This window comes from Nycticebus coucang, chromosome 2, assembly GCF_027406575.1.
Source record: "Nycticebus coucang isolate mNycCou1 chromosome 2, mNycCou1.pri, whole genome shotgun sequence".
Taxonomy (NCBI): domain Eukaryota; kingdom Metazoa; phylum Chordata; class Mammalia; order Primates; family Lorisidae; genus Nycticebus; species Nycticebus coucang.
The window spans coordinates 14,167,910-14,188,005 of NC_069781.1; the positions used below are offsets into that span (position 1 = coordinate 14,167,910).

The 20,096-nt window shown below is 35.9% G+C and overlaps 1 protein-coding gene across 6 annotated transcripts in view; it reads right to left on the minus strand.

Annotated features, from left to right (window-relative positions):
• RABGAP1 (RAB GTPase activating protein 1) overlaps positions 1-20,096 on the minus strand; it is a 186,033-nt gene that overhangs the window by 102,001 nt on the left and 63,936 nt on the right. For all 6 annotated transcript variants that reach the window (XM_053562974.1, XM_053562983.1, XM_053562964.1 and 3 more), the window contains 3 exons: positions 14,310-14,484; positions 9,383-9,476; positions 4,771-4,921 (listed from right to left, as the gene is read on the minus strand). In XM_053562974.1, coding sequence (XP_053418949.1) covers positions 4,771-4,921; positions 9,383-9,476; positions 14,310-14,484 — 420 coding nt within the window. The remainder of the gene's footprint in view (positions 1-4,770; positions 4,922-9,382; positions 9,477-14,309; positions 14,485-20,096) is intronic.

Below are 20,096 nucleotides of genomic sequence, written 5' to 3' on the forward strand. Positions count from 1 at the left end.
CCTGGCAACTTCAGTGTATGTAGCTGGCAGTGTAACCACTGTGCTACAGGTGCCCAGCCTGTTTCTTTACTTTTAAAATGGAAGTAGTAATCATTGCCTCACAAGGAATTTTTTAGGATTAATGAGATAATGAATATAAAGTGCTTTTCACAGCATCTGACACATACTAAGTGCTAAACAAAGTAGCTATTATTGTTGGTGTTTTATTTCTCTCCTGGATCTCAAGTGAAATGAAAAAACTAAAAATTTTAACTTTAAAAAGGAAAACAGGGAGGAGTGCTTCCAAACTAACTCCACTGGTAACAGAAATAAGAAATATCTTAAAAGCCTACTACGTATTTTTGAGTTACTAAAAGGTATTTGTCGTTGGGTTACAAAAGGTCACCAGAAAAATTCCTGTATGTACCCCATTCAAGACAGGCTTGACAAATGAAGCAAGATGATGAAAAAGACACAGATCAGTTTTGTTTACCAAAGTACCTTCTTAGAGCTTTCACTCTATAAATCAAGCTACTTTTCCTGCTTTAGTCTTGGAAGACGCTAAACAAAACAAACCTCTAAATATTGCAATTAAAATTTCAGAACAAAAAGCATATTATCTGGCAAAGATGCCATATTCAGAATAAATAATTTCTAAAGATTAGTAATATAAATGGGCATAAATATTATTGTGTAAATACATGATATATACAAATACTGCTGTAAGAATGCTCATAGCAGCTTTATTCATAATAGCAAAAACTGAAATAAAATCAAACATCTATTACAGAAGAACAGATTTTAAAGAGTATAGTTTATTCATATAATGGAGTATTCTCAATAACTAAAAAAAAGAAACGAAAGAACCTGAGCTACTGACACACTCCCAAAACGGACGAGCAAAAGAAATCAGATATAGGCTCAGTGCTTGTAGCTCAGCAGCTAGGGCACCAGCCACATACACCGGGGTGGGCCTGCCAAACAACAATGACAACTGCAACAACAACAACAACAAAAATAGATGGGCATTGTGGCAGGCACCTGTAGTCCCAGCTACTTGTGAGGCTGAGGCAAGAGAATTGCTTCAGCCCTAGAGTTTGAGGTTGCTATAAACTGTGACACCATGGCACTGTACTGAGGGTGACATAGTGAGATTTTTTGTCTCAAAAAAAAAAAAAAAGAAAGAAATCAGATATAAACAAGTAACATATCATGTGACTATTCAGTTGCATTTCAATGAAATTAAAGAATAATCAAAACTAATCTAAAGAAAGAAAAGTCAGGACAGTGGTTACTCAGCGTAGTAGAGATGGTTATGACCAGAGACAAGAATAACGTTTCAAGGTGACAGATGCTCTTGGTAGTGGTTATAGCAGTGTATTTACACGTAAAATGTAATGCAGCTATACACTTTTAAAGTTGGGTATTTTACCATATATAAATTACAGCTTGCTGTAAAAATAAATTTTAACAATTTAAAAAGTAACTTCCTAGACCCCTCCATCAAAAATCTTCAAAGTTAGAAAATGTGAATTACCATTCCCATACAATGATAACTGTTATTTCTAGGAAGACAAAAGTAAAGCAATACCAATTTACAATGACTATCATTCTAATTTAAAAAAAAAAAAATTTGCAAAAAAAAACAAAAAACAAAAACATTTGCAAACATTATTATGGTTAAATAATATGTGCTTTTTGATCATCTGCCAGCAATTTAAACTAGCATATATACATCTAACAGCATTTTAAGATTCTAGCCATATGTATAATAATAATATGATGTTTAATGTGAAATACAAAGTATATTAGATGGGTGCCTCATCACCCCCATAAGATGGATACCGCTGCCACCGACTTGCACCAGGGGGCTGTGTAGGATAAAAGATGAAAGGGCAAAAAGATGAGAATACCATCACTCTGAAATGATGACAGGTACCCTTACTCTTAGATCGGTTCCGGATCGGGCCGGAATAGGACAAGATAAGAACGAATGGGCCAAGTACTGTCTTATAAGAGTTAATGAGCTAAGTGATGTGACAAATTGTTTTATTTATTTGCTAATTGCCAGATCTGCTTAGTGTTGCCAGATCTGCTTTATGTGACCTTTATGTTACCTATCTGCTAATCCGCTAAATTGCAAGGTTTGCTTCTGTAAAAGAGGTCATCGTGACCCTGTGCTCACTTTTTGCTTCTTTTGCCAACTTTCTTCTTCTTCTAATTGCTAACTTTCAGCCCACCTGTTTGACCCTTTGCCAACTTTCAGACTAGATAAACCCCAAGTTCAGACCCCTCAATGCTCTTTCACTTAGTCTGCTTTAGACTTTGCTGAGACAGCCCCACGGTTAATAAGACTCCTTTTTGTATTCTAATTTGAATTGGTGGTCCTTAATCTCACTCCATAACAGTATGTCACCAATACATGTAAATCATGAATATATTGACTGCCACAATAGAAAAATTTTTTTTTGCTTGGGGCCATAGTGTTTTATTAGGTTAAGACAGGTAAAGCGAAGAAAATAAAAAGGTAAAGAGATGTGTGAGTTATATATGCTTCATGAGGCTCTGGGCTCAAAACTAACATAAGTTAAATACAACTTACATGCTAGTTAATGTGTTAATCAAATATATCTTATTTTATTAGTCATATAACCACTAGGTTCTTTTTCTAGGAACAGATTGTCACCATTTTCATGGAATCAAAAAGCAATCCAATCAATCACAGATATTTCATGTCTTTAAATTATCTGCATTAATAGCCTTACTAAAAATATTTAGTTTAAAGTAATAAACTCTCAAGAAATAATTTTTGACAAACTATTTCAAAGGACTTAAAGAGAAAAGTAGACAGTGTTAGAAGTCCAAAATATAATTTGCCAAAAAAAGAAAATAATCAACTAGGTGCACCTTTGCTAACTATACAGGTTATATAATCTCCATTCTTCAATGGCTTCATCCTTCCCATCTTGCCAAGCCCCAGGGGCTCTTTTCTAGGATCCATCTCAAATGTCATATTCCTGATAAAGACTCCCCAGGCTGAATGAATCACTCATTTTGATGGCTCTCATTTTGCTTTTTCAGACATTTTATCATATGACAGATCATTGCTTTTGTGTTTGACCTAGCTCCAACACTGTGCATGTAACAGGCACTCAATAAATGCTCATTAAATAATATCAACATAATGGAAAGAATCAGAATATTGCTTCTTGAAATAAATAACATCTGTCTGAAAATAGATGATGAGAAGGAATACTACTATTCTGAAGACATAAAAATCGTTCTCCACTGAAGAAAGGTCCCATATCTCACATTTAAATACAATTCTTCTCCATAAGGAGATTTTTGTTGTTTTTATCTTTAAAAAACAACTTTATGAGATATTATTCACACCTTATAAGGTTTTTTTTTTTTTTTACAGTTTTGGCCAGGGCTGGGTTTCAACCTGCCATCTCCAGCATATGGGACCAGCGCCCTACCCCTGTGAGCCACAGGCACCACCCGACCTTATAAGGTTTTAACATTTTTTAAAGAAAGGATTTCACCTTTTATGACACCAAAAAATTCTCATATATTAAGAATTCTGAGCAATATATTCATTAGCTCAGATTAGGGATTTGCCTACTATTGCAGAATCTGCTTCCTAAAATAAACACTTCAAGAAGGTAGAAAACTAGGCTTGGCACCAGTAGCTCAGCAGCTAGGGCTCCAGCCACATACACCAGAGCGGGCAGGTTTGAATCCAGCCTGGGCTTGCCAAACAACAGTGACAACTACAACCAAAAAATAGCTAGGCGTTGTGGTGGGCACCTGTAGTACCAGCTCCTTGGGAGTCTGAGGCAAGAGAATTGCTTAAGCCCAAGAGTTGGAGGTTGCTGTGAGCTGTGATGCCACAGCACTCTATGGAGGGCAACATAGTGAGTCTCTGTCTTAAAAAAAAAAAAGAATGTAGAAAACTAAAGCTAAAACAAATAACATGGACATAATGGCAAAAAATACTGCCTAATCTTGAAGAATATTACTTTAAATCTTTGTATGCTTGTACAAGAAATATTTTTTTGGGCTTTGCTTGCAAAACCTTGAGGTGTGCATAGACTTGAAAAGGGAATATTAGGGCAGCGCCTGTGGCTCAGTTGGTAAGGCGCCGGCCCCATATTCCGAGGGTGGCAGGTTCAAACCCAGCCCCAGCCAAACTACAACCAAAAAATAGCCGGGCGTTGTGGCGGGCGCCTGTAGTCCCAGCTACTCGGGAGGCTGAGGCAAGAGACTCACTTAAGCCCGGGAGTTGGAGGTTGCTGTGAGCTGTGTGAGGCCACGGCACTCTACCGAGGGCCATAAGGTGAAACTCTGTCTCTACAAAAAAAAAAAAAAAAAAAAGAAAAGGGAATATTATAAAAAGGATTATAGAATTATTTTCTTCCAATTGTAGAAACTATAACTAGATCTTGTCTACCAAGAGCATATTTTTGTGAAGAGTGAAAAGGATTAAAACAAATCAAAGAAAAATTTTACACACAGCATAGCACACCTTACCTGATGAAAAATGAAATTACAGTCAAAAAAGATACCCTTTGCCTCTGAAGTAAAGTTAATCAAGGAAGAAAATCTATGCCTTCTCCTCTATGCAACAGAAAAAACCATTTTTGAGTTAGAAGTATACCACTATAACACTATAAATATTCTTATTTAAAGGAATTATAAAAAATTCTTGGAAGTTACATAACCACAATAATCTTTTCATTGCAAATCTCTAAAAGGATTAGCACTAAAGCTGAATTATCATCTCCTTACCTTTGTGATGAGAATGCGGTATTTTTCTACCAAGTGGTCATTGTTGTGACAGCCTGCTAGCAGTTGCCAGACTTCTCCTCGAAGAGCTTCAGGAACTCCATTTCTTACTAAGGATGACAACTGCTTTGGTCTCACACTCAAGTTGAGATGCCTAAAAATAAAACCATAACCTGTAAGTTTGTAAAAGGAAGATTCTCTAAATAAGTGTTACTTTTATGAAAATTATTTTTATGAAAACTAAACTAAATTATTTACAAAGACTTGATAAGGTAACATACCAATAAAGAAGAAAAAATAAAGTGCTGTTTAATTAGATGTGGCCAAGATAACAATAAGAGATTGGGAAGAAAAAATAAAAATCGACATGGATTCTAAAACTGCTTCGTAAGTATCTTTAATTTATTACTCTACTTTTTTTAATTTTTTTAACAAAAGCAAAACTAGAAATCATAGATGGTACTTTATGGTTATGCTTTATGTAAAAAAGAGCAAAATTCCAATTAGTAGATACATACTAAATGGCAAGAACTTGGTCCTACATCAAAATTGACAAGTGAATTGTATATGTTCTAAGTTAAAATATTTCAAGTATGCTTTCAGCAGTTTTTACAATACTTTCCTTCATGTAACTTTTCTGAATGCTATGGTGAGTGTACTATTGTAACATTAAGACTAGTTCCTAAAGTCTTTGGGCTTCATTTATTTCGTCTATAAAATGGAGACAATAAAACTTGTCTTGAAATGTTGGTTTAAATTTACAAATTGCTTTTACACATAATATCTTATTTTATCCTCACAATTACCATCTGAGGTTTGAGTAGTATCTCCAGTTTTATAAAAGGGAAAAAAAGGTTCAGGGAGGCTAATTAAATGATTGAGGAATTCCTGGGCAGCACCTGTGGCTCAAGGAGTAGGGCGCCGGTCCTATATGCCGGAGGTGGCGGGTTCAAACCCAGCCCTGGCCAAAAACCACAAAAAAAAAAAAAAAAAATTGAAGAATTCCTAAAAATTTTAACACCAGCAAATGCTCTGTTATGTAATAGCTGATTTATGATTTGAGAGCCAGCATTATTGAGTAAATAAAGCAGAATTCTGATATTAAAAAAAAAATTCAACCCTTTTCCCCACAATCCCTTTAGTCTCTTCTGCTCTCACCCAGAATGGATTTGGTCAGGTACTAGAGGAATGGTTTGAAATTCAGTCCTTGGCCTTGATTTGTATGCTCAAATGCCATCCAGATTTTTAAAAGCTCATTTCTGTACCCACCGAATTTTGCCCTGGTGAAAATATAGTATTTCACAGAAAAAAAATTATTTTGTAGAAATGGGGGTCTCACTACATTGCCCAGGCTGGTCTTGGACTTCTGGCCTCAGGCAATTCACACACCCCCGTGTCCCAAATGGCTGGGATCACATCTGTGAGCCACTATGCCTAGCCTTCTTGTTAAATAAAAGCAAACCAGAAAAGAAAAAAGCTCCTGTGGCTATGAGATTTAGGCAGCAGTTACTGATACAAAATAAGCACTACCAAAGTACACAAAGGTCTGAGATTTTTCTCAAAATGTTTGCAGAATTCTCAAGAATTCTGCACAGTACATTTACAAATAATTCTGTGACTCTGGTACCCTAAATGTGAGAGCTACAGACAATTCAATATAGTTTTGTCCTTGCTTAGATTAAAAAAATATATATAGGGCAGCGCCTGTGGCCAGTCGGTAAGGTGCCAGCCCCATATACCGAGGGTGGCGGGTTCGAACCCAGCCTCGGCCGAACTGCAACCAAAAAATAGCCAGGCGTTGTGTTGGGCGCCTGTAGTCCCAGCTATTCGGGAGGCTGAGGCAAGAGAATCGCTTAAGCCCAGCAGTTGGAGGTTGCTGTGAGCTGTGTGATGCCACGGCACTCTACCGAGGGCCATAAAATGAGACTCTGTCTCTACAAAAAAAAAATATATATATATATATATATACATATATATATAAAAGCTGACATTATGAGCAGAAAGAACAAAAATTATTCAATGTTTGGTACACTATGGCCTATGGGGCCAAACTGGGACCACCACTTGTTTATGTAAATAAACTTTTTTGAAACAGAATCATGCTTATTTGTTTAGGTTACTGTCCATGACTGCTTTTGCACCATAATAGCAGAGTTGAGTAGCTGCAACAGACTATTACCTACAAAGCCTAAAGTATTTATTTGACCTTTTACAGAAAAAGTTTGCTAACCAATGTTAAATTTACTTTGGTAAAATTATTTTAGGAATTTTATGTCATTGATAATATTAACTTTATCAATCCAACTCAGCATCCTATTTTATCCTGACATTTAGTTCTGTTATCCACTAAGAGTGATACTAAAAGGATTTAGAGAATTAGAGCTCAAAGACACTATTAGTAATACTGCCATTAAAATCTAATGTAGAGTTAAATAAACCAGCTTTGGGATCAGACTTGACTATGTTAACAATTCTAGCTCTGACATTTACTAACTAGAATGGCAAAAACTATGAGCCAGTTTCCTCATATGTATACTAGTTCATAAGGTTATTACAGTTAAAATAGAGCACATCATTAAGCACAGGGTCTTGTACACAGTAAATTCTTTAGTTCTTACAATTATAACCATAACATCCATATGTTTAATCTACAATTATCCTGAATGACAATTATCTACACTCCTGTTTTCTAAAAGAAGAAACAGGCCGGGCATGTAATCCTAGCACTCTGGGAGGCCGAGGTGGTGGATTGGCTGAGCAAGAAAAATAGCTAAGCACTGTGGCAGGTGCCTGTAGTCCCAGGTACTTGGGAGGGTGAAGCAAGAGAATTGCTTGAGCCCAAGAGTTTGAAGTTGCTGTGAGCTATGATTGCTACAGCACTTTACCTAGTGACAAAGTGAGACTCTCTCAAAAAAAACAAAAAAAAGAAAAAGAAAAAGAAAGAAAAGAAACAGATATAGCAGCTGTAAGGAACTTGTCTAAGACCATAATACAGCTTGAAAGCAGGAGAGAGGATCTGAAGGAAGGTCTACCATCCTTTAAAATTCCATGATATTGCAATGCTGCCAATCCACAGAATACATGCAATAATGGGAAAAAAATAATGATGGAATGATTTGAAGAAGAGACACTATGATATTACCTTTGAAGATATGATTAAAACAAGCAAAAACAGTCTAAAAACCACAAAGGCAATTAACATAGATGGAAGCTCAGTAAACATATCTAAAGAAATGGGGGGACATGTGTTAATGAATAACATGAATAAGAAAGCTTGACAGCAAAACAAATTCTAAGTTTAATTGTATAAAATGCTGGTGGGTTCATCTAATATAAGTCAGAATCTAAATGCTAAATCTAAATGATTGGATTTATACTATTATGTAACCATTACAAGACTCAATTACATTTCTGTTTTAGTATAAAACCTTTTCATACAGATGAAATTCCTGCCAGCATCACCCCAAACACTCCAAATTCACTGAACTGAAAATATAATTGTGATAAGAGCACCAACAGTTTTGTCTCCTGATTACAAAGAAGTATCAAAAATGTAAGAGAACTATTATCCTGGGGGACTTCTGCAGAATTCAGTTATTAAAACCACTTACATAAACACAAAACCATACTTTGGTTTTTTTTCTCCTGCATATATTTGACATTTCCCAATGTAGAGAGTATTTTAGCAAAAATGCAAAGCATTGTGCGAGGGCTAGAAGGAGAAAATGCCCTATGCCATAGGGCATGAAATAGTTTTTTAAAATGCTAAGACATAGCTTTACCAGGAACATAGTAAAAATACTCTAAAACAAGTAAAACTTCTGAGAAAAATCAAAACCCAAAGTAACAGGCTCACAGGGAGATTATACGACAATCTTAATAACCAGAGTCTCAGAAATAGAGAAGTGTTTAGATCACTTTCAAGCTCAGCTTTTTCCAGTCTATACAAGCATCATACCCAAGAAGAAAAGTACATAAATGTCTCACAAACCTGACATATCAGAGTACCTTTCCTTATTAATAAATACCTGACAGGAATGTAATCTTTTAAAATAGCCTACAGGATACAGCCTACAGTGTTTCTTAACACTATTGTTAATCTATTCTTGAATTGATGAGAAATTCCTGAATTTCTGTGTGAATAGAAAAAGTAATTGATAACACATGCTATTTATTTTCTTTCCTCTACCATTACAGGTGCTTACCACAGGTAAGAGAAAATCCTACCTGGGGTCTCTACTGTGGCTCTACGCATTGTGTGAACATCCTTCAAATGTCTCTGACTATTATGGGTTGTCTTATCTCAACTAGTCAGTGGTGCCTAACCTCATCAACATACAGAACTGTTTCCTTATTTATTCTGCCAATAAATCCCATGTTTAGGTACATATTTCCTCTAGCAATAAAAATTTATTAGGTTTGTGATATTCTAAAATTGAGTTCAAACCTCCACTATTACCCTTGTAAGCCTCTAAAAATAGAGATTATAGAAGGCAAACCTTATCTTTAGGTTTCTATTATTGGTTGCAAAATGGAATATTATAGCTATGGAAGATTTTCTATCCATAAAATGAATATTGCAGATGAAAAGGAGAACTATTCTATCATAACTTACCATTTTGACAGCAGTTCTCCCCACGTTTCAAGAATTTTTTCTGCACATTCTTTGGATACATCACCAAATCCACTCAAGAGAGGTTCATCGTTGTCTTTAACAAACAAAACACACAAAGAAAGGATAACAGAGGTGGCGATACTAGCCAGAAGAATGACATTGGAATGTAAGAGTCAAATTTGAAAGTCTTTACTGGGAACATAAAGTTGTAATTTCTCTTTAGTATTTATGTATAAATAAAAACAAAAATAGGCCAGGTGGCTCATGCCCATAATCCTAGCACTCTTAGGAGGCCAATGCTGGTAGATTGTTTGAGCTGGGGAGTTTGAGACCAACCTGAGCAAAAGCAATACCGCGTCTCTAAAAAATAAATAAATAATTTTAAAAAGGAAAAAGAAAATCCAAGAAAAATAGTTCTAGGTGGAATGTTGTTGTAACCTCTTTAATTCTCTTTTGCTTTCCATATAGATCCATATTGTATCAATCACCAAAAAGAATAATTTAATTATAAAATTATAAAACTTAAAATATTATCTTCACTCTCCCTTTCCAAACCAAATAGTTTTATGAATGAAATATATGTCAGTCTTATTTTTAACAGTTAAAAAATTTCAAATCACAAAAAAAAAAAAAAAAAACATTTCAAATCATCTTAAGTGTCCAACAATGGAAGAACACAATGGTTGAAAAAATTATGATATATATACATACACAATTAACTGCATGTTAACATTTGTGTTTACATGATAATATGGCAAAATACTGCATAAAATAAAGATATGAAGAGCTTAATCTACATCATGATCTAACTTGCTAAAGAATAAAAAACAGACTAGAATAAACTATACCACTGATAATTACTGCCTCAGTGATAGAATTATTACTGATGTTTTTCTGTTTTTAATCACTTTCTGTATTTTCTACAACGGCATATATTAATTTATAAAACAAAGCACAAAAATATTTAAAGGACCAAACTGAATCATTTCAAATTTAAGTAATAAGCAAAGTAAATTCAAGTTAGAATTTAAAGATTATAAGATATGAAGACAGTGAAAAAAGTGACACTGATAAAGGCATGAGAGGGACTGAAAAGCATAATGAAGGCAAAGCAAAGATATGGACAGAGGTATCTCCTTATTTCTCTTTCACAGGACACTTAGAGAATGTTTAACTTTTTGGTACGAACAGTATCAAGATGAATATATCTCACTGCTTTCACTGGATATACTGCCAAGAAGTAGACTTTCTGAGTTAAAAGAAAAATAGCATACTTTAAAAAATATTGAAATTTTTGGTTAAACTGCTTTCCAAATGGTTCTACCCATTTACATTCCCATCTTATGTGCTTTATGTGCATTAGGTACACATTGGTACTTATTTCCATGTGTCCTTACCAATGCTGTTTCTAGGTTTTGCTTGGTTTTGATTTGGGGGCTTAATTAAAGTTTGGATCTCTCCACCCGATGACTGCATGATGAATCTGCATCCCCACTAGTCATTATCTGGGAGTGCTGATTTTAACGACTCAGAAGTCCAAGATACTCATCATTAAACTTCTTTACATTATAATGCCTTGGATCTTATCACCAGATTTTATGGTGAAACAGGGAAGATGATAGAATGAATGAGAGATCTTCTGTGTATGGACGAATAAAATTAAAAAAAGAGAAAGGCTCAAGGGCACTAAGGTAAATTTCCTAAATTTCAGTACCTATCCAGACTGGCCCTATTTTCTACTCATTAAAATAACAATATATTAAATACAACTCTTAGGGAAAGGCGGCTGTGAAAAGTGTACTAAAATTTATAAGGGATTACAATTGTTTCAAAAAGATGAGGAAGACCCATCTTACAAGGTTACATTCCTCTGTTTTGAATGTTTTCAATAAATTTGCATAGTAGCAGTTTAAAATTTAATTAAGAACCCCATCTGCCTAAAGTAGGGTAGGGAGTAAACAGATAATCTCAGTTTTAGAACACAGTTTCTGAACACCTCTTTATATATAATTACTGGCTTTCTGCCATATATTCCATGGATAAGAAGCCTGTCTGGAGGATTGCAGTCATTTTTTTCCAGGAAGCAAACAGATCACAATAGACTAAGTTTTCCTGATTTGTAAACAGAGTTAGAGACAATTAAAATGTGACATGAAACAGTTTTCTCCAGTTTCAGTTCTCCTGTGATTAGCTCTCCACTACAGAAATGGATCCGAGGAGCTTACCCATCCCACCACATTTACTGAGCATCCACTACATCCCAGGTATTGTGGTATGTGGTACAAGGAAACAACATGATGCAAAAGTAGACGCACTCTCTTTTTTCACAGACTTTATATTCTAGAGTTTCCTGATTTTCCCATGGACTACACATCGCCATTAATCCTTAGTTCTTCCTAGTTAAGAACTATTGGTAGAGGCCTTCTGAATCCACTTAAAAATTAAAAAAAAAAAAAAAAAAATTATGCCTGCTGTAAAGTTAGAAATAGGTATGAGATCTAGGGGACCTTTGGGGATTGGGCTCAGATTTCTTTATAACCAGTAGACACGCCTCAAAATCTACAGTATGAATATTTGAGGATTCTTTGGTTTCCTAATGGTGCCATTCTCAATTTTTAGTTCATTTTTATTTTGAGTTTAAGGAAAAAGAGTTCTATGAACTTTTACCTACTTTGCCCTCTTGATTCAGAAGAGAAATTAAATGTCAAGACTAGAGCAAACAGCCACAAACACTGATATAATTCTACCTTTTCCAGATAGAACACAACTTAAATTGTTTCTGCAGCAGCACTCTAAATTGGATCTCTGATGTTAAAAACAACACATGTTAAAAACAACACATGTGCCTTCTTTGTACTTCAAAATGCTTTATGTTAACTAAATGCAAGAGTGATGATAGACCATAGCTAAGACTCAGAGACCTGGATTCAAATCCTGAAATTGCTGCCACTTGCTAGCTGTGAGACCTGGGGCAGATTCAGTGATCTGATATTCCATTTGTTTGTGTGCAAGACAAACAATAAATCCTGTTTTTCATGATTACTGTATTGTATAAATAAACAAAGCACCTGCCTGTTACATATTAAGCACCTAGTAATTTGTGGCTGTTAATATTTCTAATATATGATCCTAAGCTAATTAATCACAACAGGAACTAGAAAGTCAGTGCTTACAATAAACTTGACAAAAATATATGTAAACATGGATATGTACATCTTTTTTTAACCAAAACAATTGCTCCTGCTACTTCCATGCCTTTGTAAATTTGATTTCTTAGCCAGAGATGCCCAAAGCTGCCCATTTATGCCTACTGAATTCTCTTTGCACTTTGAAGTCCCAACTCACAAACTACTCTTCATGATACTCAAAACACATCCCCCACAACGAAAACTAGATTTTCCTCTATCAATTAATTTCCAAGATACTTCTTGTGAACCTAACATAGATACATGCCTCATATCACCTGATGTCATAATTAGCTTTTTTCATGAAAAACAAAGCCCTAATACTAAGTTATAAAAATTAGAAAATGACCCAAGCATACACTTCTCCTGTGCTACTTCCCGCATTCCTCACTTCAGTATAGTATCTTTTAATAGAAACAGACAGATTAATTCAATAGAGCCATGCGAAAAAGAAAATTAAAAGGGGCCTTGGTGCCTGTGGCTCAAGTGGCTAAGGCGCCAGTCACATAAACCTGAGCTGGCAGGTTCGAATCCAGCCCGGGCCCGCCAAACAACAATGATGGCTGCAACCAAAAAATAGCCGGGCGTTGTGGCGGGTGCTTGTCGTCCTAGCTACTTGGGAGGCTGAGGCAAGAGAATCGCTTAAGCCCAGGAGTTGGAGGTTGCTGTGAGCTGTGATGCCATAGCACTCTACCCAGGGCAACAGCTTGAGGCTCTGTCTTAAAAAAAAAAAAAGAAAATTAAAAGGGGAACTGGTTGATTCTTTTTTTGTTTGAGAGAGGGTCTTGTATGTTTGTACAGGGGGGAGCACACTGGTGTAATCTCATAGCTCACTGGAGCCTCAAACTCTTGGGCTCAAGTGGTCCTCCTCCATCAGCCTCCCCAGCAGCTAGAACTACAGGCATACACTACCAAGTCAAGCCTGGCTAATTAAAACAATTCTTTTTTTTAGTGATGAGATCTCATTATTTTATGTTGCCCAGGTTGGTCTCAAACTCCTAACCTCAAGCAAACCACCTACCTTTGCTTCCCAAGTAGCTGGGAATAACTGAGATTACAGACATAAGCCATTGTACCCTACTCTAATTCTTCTGTTTTAGGTATGAAAATACATTAACATATAAATGAGTATATTTATTTATGTATTTGGTGAAAGGGTCATGTGTAGAAGCCATTTGTGGAAGCCATATTTTGGCAAGTGAAATTGTTGCTGTTAAATGAATTAGTTGGGATGGAAATGTTTATTTCCAAGAAGCTGTACCAAATATGCTCTTAAAAATGTGCCAATAGGTTGGGTGCAGTGGCTCATGCCTGTAGTCCTAGCACTCTGGGAGGTGGAGGCAGGTGGATTGCTTGAGGTTCAAAATCTATATAGGGTCAGGAGTTTGAGACAAGCCAGAGCAAGAGCAAGACCTCCTCTCTAAAACTAGCCAGCTGCCTGTAGCCCCAGCTACTTGGGAGGCTGAGGCAAGAGGATCTCCTGAACCCAATAGTTTGAGGTTGCTCTGAGCTATAACACCATGGCACTCTACCCAGGGTGACTGAGTGAGATTCTGTCTTTTAAAAGAACAAACAAATGTGCTAATACACTAAGCTAGCATTATGTTTTGAAAGAGCACTAATTTTCAACCGTGTTTTTCCAATCTGATTACAAGTATCTTTAACAAGGTTCAATGTTAATCATTTAACAGTCTACAAGGTCCTCCACCCCTAATATAAATTAAGCTCTCTCTACAGTTTACCTTCCTCTTCATCATCTTCTGGAGGAGAAGGTATCATTGAACTCTGAGATCCAGACTGTGGCAGGCGAACTGAAGGACTGGCTGTAGTTTTCCTCCTTTCTCTTTCTGACTCACTTTCCAAGCATACAACTTCATATAAAGTGTCAGTATTAGTCTTCCTCTCCTTTTGCTTTATCTTAAAGATAAAAAAAAATTATTTATTAAGCAGTAAAATTATTTATTTTAATTAAGTACCACTTTTGATTTCATACAGGATATGAGAAAAATGGCATTTCTTTGAATATCTACACTGTGACCTTTTCTAATAAAAAAGCACATGCTTAGATTTAAACAACCTTAGGAAAATATGGGTTTTACTGAGCAAGACTCCAGTTCTGCAGTTTTACTGGTCTTCAAACTGTTTCATCAAATATCCAACTACCATTGCTTAATGAGAACCAAGAGGCTGTGTCATATTTTCTAAGTTACTTTAAGATGTCCTTCAAGGTTTCCTATATAAAACTATACATGAGAAAGTGTTTTAAAATATTCTAAAACATAAACTTTAGGACTAAGAAAATCTTACTGGGGCGGTGCCTGTGGCTCAAGGAGTAGGGCGCCAGTCCCATATGCCGAAGGTGGCAGGTTCAAACCTAGCCCTGGCCAAAAACCAAAAAAAAAAAAAAGAAAATCTTACTGATAATGTAGCAGTGTTTTTTTTTTCCCCCCTATTCCTTAACTAAACAGTGTAGGGAACTTTTTCTTCAACTGAAAGCTATAATTTGTGGCGAGGTGAATAGCAAAAACGACATCAGTAGAAACCATAAAAATGAAAAAAACTCCAATTGATCTGCATTTTGTTTCATTTAGAGGTAAACACATAACTGTTTAACCTAAATTAAAAATTAAAAACACAGCATATAAAACTTTACCAGTAAAATAAATACTATAAGGACATTAACATTCCATATTATGGCCAATTAAAACTGGAAAAAAGTACACTGAAATACAAAGAAGAAAAAAACTGTAGGAAAAAGTATAGAGAAAACTAAAAAAGTGGCTATACCAAAGAGAAAGACACACACACCAAAGCAAAAACACACAAAATGTGGGGGGAATAAGAGGCTCAATAGCTATGGAAATAACAGAGCAGATTTTATCATTACAATGTTCATGTGGGTTCTTAAAAAAATTACGCAATTCTAGAAGTAAGGCCAAGATGGTAGCAACATGTTCTTTCAATATCATCCTGAAACACTGTTTAATACAGGAGTCAGTAAACTTTTCTGTAAAGGGTCAAATTTTTTTTTTTTTTTTTTTTTGTGGTTTTTGGCCAGGGCTGGGTTTGAACCCGCCACCTCCAGCATATAAAGGGTCAAATATTAAGAGTAAATATTTTATGCTATCTGGGCCAGGAATCTCTGTTGCAACTGCTTAACTCTGCCATTACTGCACAAAAGCAACTGTAGGCAACAATAAATGAGTGTGGCTGTGTTCCAGTAAAACTTTATGCATACAAACAAGTATCAGGCCAGATGTGACCCACAGGCTGTAGTTTGCCAACTTTGGTTTAACAAATTCATCTAAGGATTAGTTAGTTTTCTAGATGAATGGGCCATTTTGACTTAACTGCTTACTATTAGATTAGGACTCAAACTCTGTAAAGTTACATGTTAATCTGCAGATTTATGTCTCAGAACAAGTAACTGTCAGGACATTAACCATTTTTGTTTCTAATCTAGCAATCTTACTCTTACAGTTTTTTTTTTTTTTTGTTTTTGAAACACAGTTTGCCCAGGCTAGACAACAACCTCAAACCCCTGGGCTCAAGAAATCCTCTGGCCTCAGCCTCCCATGTAACTGGGATGACAGGCACCTGCTATAATGCCCAGCTAATTTTTCTATTAGAGACAGGGTTTTGCTCTTGCTCAGGCTGGTCTTGAACTCCTGAACTCAAATGATCCTCCTCCTTGGCCTTATAGAGTGCTAGGATTATAAGTTTGAGCAACCATGTCCAGCCTGAACTTTTTTTGTAAAGGAAGGACCCTAAATCCAAGTTCCTCAAATACTTCGTACCAGTTTTACCACCTTTCTGGTTCCCTCATTAAGTGAATTGAAATACTTGACACATGTTCATACAAAATTTGCAGTAATTATAGCTTTTAACTCTTTCTTTTTTTTTTTTTTTTTTTCAGACAGAGTCTCACTATATTACCCTTGGTAGAGTGCCGTGGTGTCACAGCTCACAGCAACCTCAAACTCTTGGGCTTAAGGATTCTCTTGCCTCAGCCTCAATGCCTGGCTGTTTTTTGGTTGTAGTTGTCACTGTTGTTTGGCAGGCCTGGGCCAAGTTCAAACCCATCAGCTCTGGTGTATACGGTCGGTGCCCTAGCTGCTTGAGCTATAGGCGCCAAGCCACATAACATTATACGTATATCTTAATAATACACAGATGTGCTAGTCATTTGCTTCTTCAAATAATGTTAACTGTATGGCACCTTGTGTATGTGTTATTTTAATTTTATAAAAGTACATGTTGGAGTAGATTTCTATTAGTAGGATCACTGGCACACAACGGGAATGCATATGTAATTTTGTTATATTTACCAAATTTCCCTCTATAGAGGGTTGTAACCATAGAGATTAACAGGATTAGGAACTGATATAAAAATAAATCTATATTACAATAAAAAGCATTGTGATAAGACAAAGAAATAAGTAGACTTGAATGAATGGAAAGACAGTCCATGTTCTTGGATAAGATGACTCAACTTCATAAAGTCATCAATTCTCCAATAAAAATACCAATTTTTTTTTTCTAGAGCTAAATAAGGTGAACATAAAGTTTATGCAAAAAATAAATAAATATAAATACCAGAAAGAGGTCCAAATACACATGAAAATTTGCTATATGATAAAGATAACACCCCTAATCACTGGGTGAAAAAGTTTTTAATGAATGATGTTGGGACAAGTAGATGGTCATTTGATAAAAGATTAAATCAGTCAAGAGTTTACATTATATACCAGCGTATATGAGAATAAAATACTAAGGAATACTAAGAGATCTAAAAGTAGGAAAATGAAACTAGTAATAAATAGATGAGAATGGGTAAATTCCTTTTTAACTTGGGAATGAGCAAAGCCTTTCTAACTATAATCCCAAATCCAGAAGCTTTTTTTTTTTTTAAACATTTTTACTTTATTTATTTTTTTTTTTGTGGTTTTTGGCTGGGGCTGGGTTTGAACCCGCCACCTCCGGCATATGGGACTGGCGCCCTACTCCTTGAGCCACAGGCGCCGCCCCAAATCCAGAAGCTTTTAAAGGAAAAAAAAAAAAATAACATTTAAACACATAAAAAGAAGCTGCATTAAAAAATTCTAAAAGAGGGCGGTGCTTGTGGCTCAGTGGGTAGGGCGCTGGCCCTGTATACGGAGGGTGGGTTCGAACATGGCCCTGGCCAGCTAAAACAGCAGTGGCAACTGCAACAAAATAGCTGGGCATTGTGGCAGGCGCCTATTATCCCAGCTACTTGGGAGGCTGAGGCAAGAGAATCGCTTAAGAGTTTGAGGTTGCTGTGAACTGTGATGCCACAGCACTCTACCCAGGGCGACGGAGTGAGACTCTGTCTCAAAAAACAAACAAAAACTCTAAAAGAATTGCCATACTTAAGTCAAAAGACAAGTGACAAACTAGGAGAAATATTTGCAAATCATATCTCAAAGAGTTCATTTCCCAAATATACAAAGAGCTTTTAAAAATCAAGAGGAAAAAGACCAAAACCAAAAAGAAAAATAAACAAAAGATATAAATAAGAAATTCACAGGAAGGGAAAGTTGCATTTAAACAACTTTTATACTCTTGACAGACCTGTGGAGTAACAAGTACTCTCATAGTCTGCTAATCTCTATGCAAAATTTGATAAATACAACAAAATTACATATGCATTCACCTTATTTATCAGTGATTCTACTAGTGGGGATTTACTCTAAAATGCACTTTCATAAAATCAATATAATATATACACACAAGGTTCCATACTGCAACATTATTTGGAATAGCAAATGACCAGGAAAAAAATTCAAGTGCCCATCAATATAGGACCAGGGCCAAGGTATGGTGGTTCACACCTATAATCTTAGTACTTGGAAGGCCAAAGTGGGAGGATTGGTTGAGGCCAGGAGTTGGAAACCAGAGCTTTAAACAGTCACCAAATGGTGAAAGGGAATACTTTGAAGGTGACTGTAGGTAGTACATTGAAGGTGTCCTTATTCAGCAATGGGTAGATACCTAGCAATGGGATTGCTGGGTCAAATGGAAGGTTCGCCATATGTAGTACTTTTGTAGGATGAGTTCACAAACTTAATTGTCTGACCTCGTGTGTGTGTGAGTGTGTGTGTGTGTGTGTGTAAAATGTAAAAAAAAAGAATAAAACTCTCCAAAATATTCAATTATTGTTGAGAGTATGTAAATGAACTTAACTAATTCAGGCAAGGATCACCAACTGATAATAAAATCATTGGTTAAGTTGTGGAGATCACAAAGTTCCAAAACACTAGATGCTGGCTTAGACGTGGAGAGAAGGGAACATTTCTACACTGCTGGCGGGACTGCAAATTAGTACAACCTTTTTGGAGAGATCAAAGATCTAGAAGTGGACCTTCCATTTGATCCTGCAATCCCATTAATAGGTATCTACCCAGAAGAACAAAAATCATTTTACCACAAAGACATTTGCACTACGGTGTTTATTGCGGCTCAGTTCATAATAGCCAAGATGTAGAAGCAACCTAAGCCCCATGATGGATCAACAAATTGTGATATATGTATACCATGAACTATTACTCAGCCATTAAAAAAAGATGGAGACTTTACATCTTTTACATTTATCTGGATGGAGTTGAAATACATTCTTCTTAGTAAAGTATCATAAGAATGGAAAAATAAATATCCAATGTACTCCATACTAATATGAAACCAATATATAAACAATTACATACTCATAAGAACAATAAAACACTAATATAGTCCAGTTCGGGGGTAGAGGGAAGTGGGAGGAGAGCGGGCGGAGGACACATAGCAGAAGGAGGGAGGGCAGGAGGTGGGAACTCCCCTAATGTGCACACTGTGAGGGTGTATAACACTCCCCCTGGGTGAGGGGCTCTTCTACAAATGCAACTTTACCCTGGAAGTGAGAACAATGTAACCTAAATATTGTACCTTCATATTAATTTGAACAAAGTTAAAAAAAAAAGTTGTAGAGAAGCAGGACACTTGGAAATTATACTTGGTATCTTCCCAATGATTACTTGCTAATTCAAAGAGAAAACCCTTCATGTACAAAGGAAAGAACTGGTGAGCACCACCTTAACCAAGTTATCAAATGTCCCATCACAGATAGTGGAACAAACTGGTATTATGCACCTGATTTACAAGTGGTACAGAAAGCATCTGGATATTTTTACCCTGAGAGAGTTAGATGTGTGGCACATATACACACACTCAGCAAATGAAAATATGAAGATGCTCAGTTTTCCAATTATGGTTATACTTATTACCTGTCTATATGACGTTGGCCACTCTGCTTCGTCTTTCAGACACCAGATTTTTCCTTTATAAAATAATTTAATAAAAGATTTTATGCCCCCTACAGTTTCTTTGGCAATAGAAATTCTGTCATTCTATAGTTCTAAAAACACTTAGCCTGTCTTTTGTTGACCTTATGTCATTGTTTCTTCCCCTTTCAGTAAATGGCATTAGAAAATTTATTTATTTTTTTAATTTAATTTAATTTTATTTTATTTTTA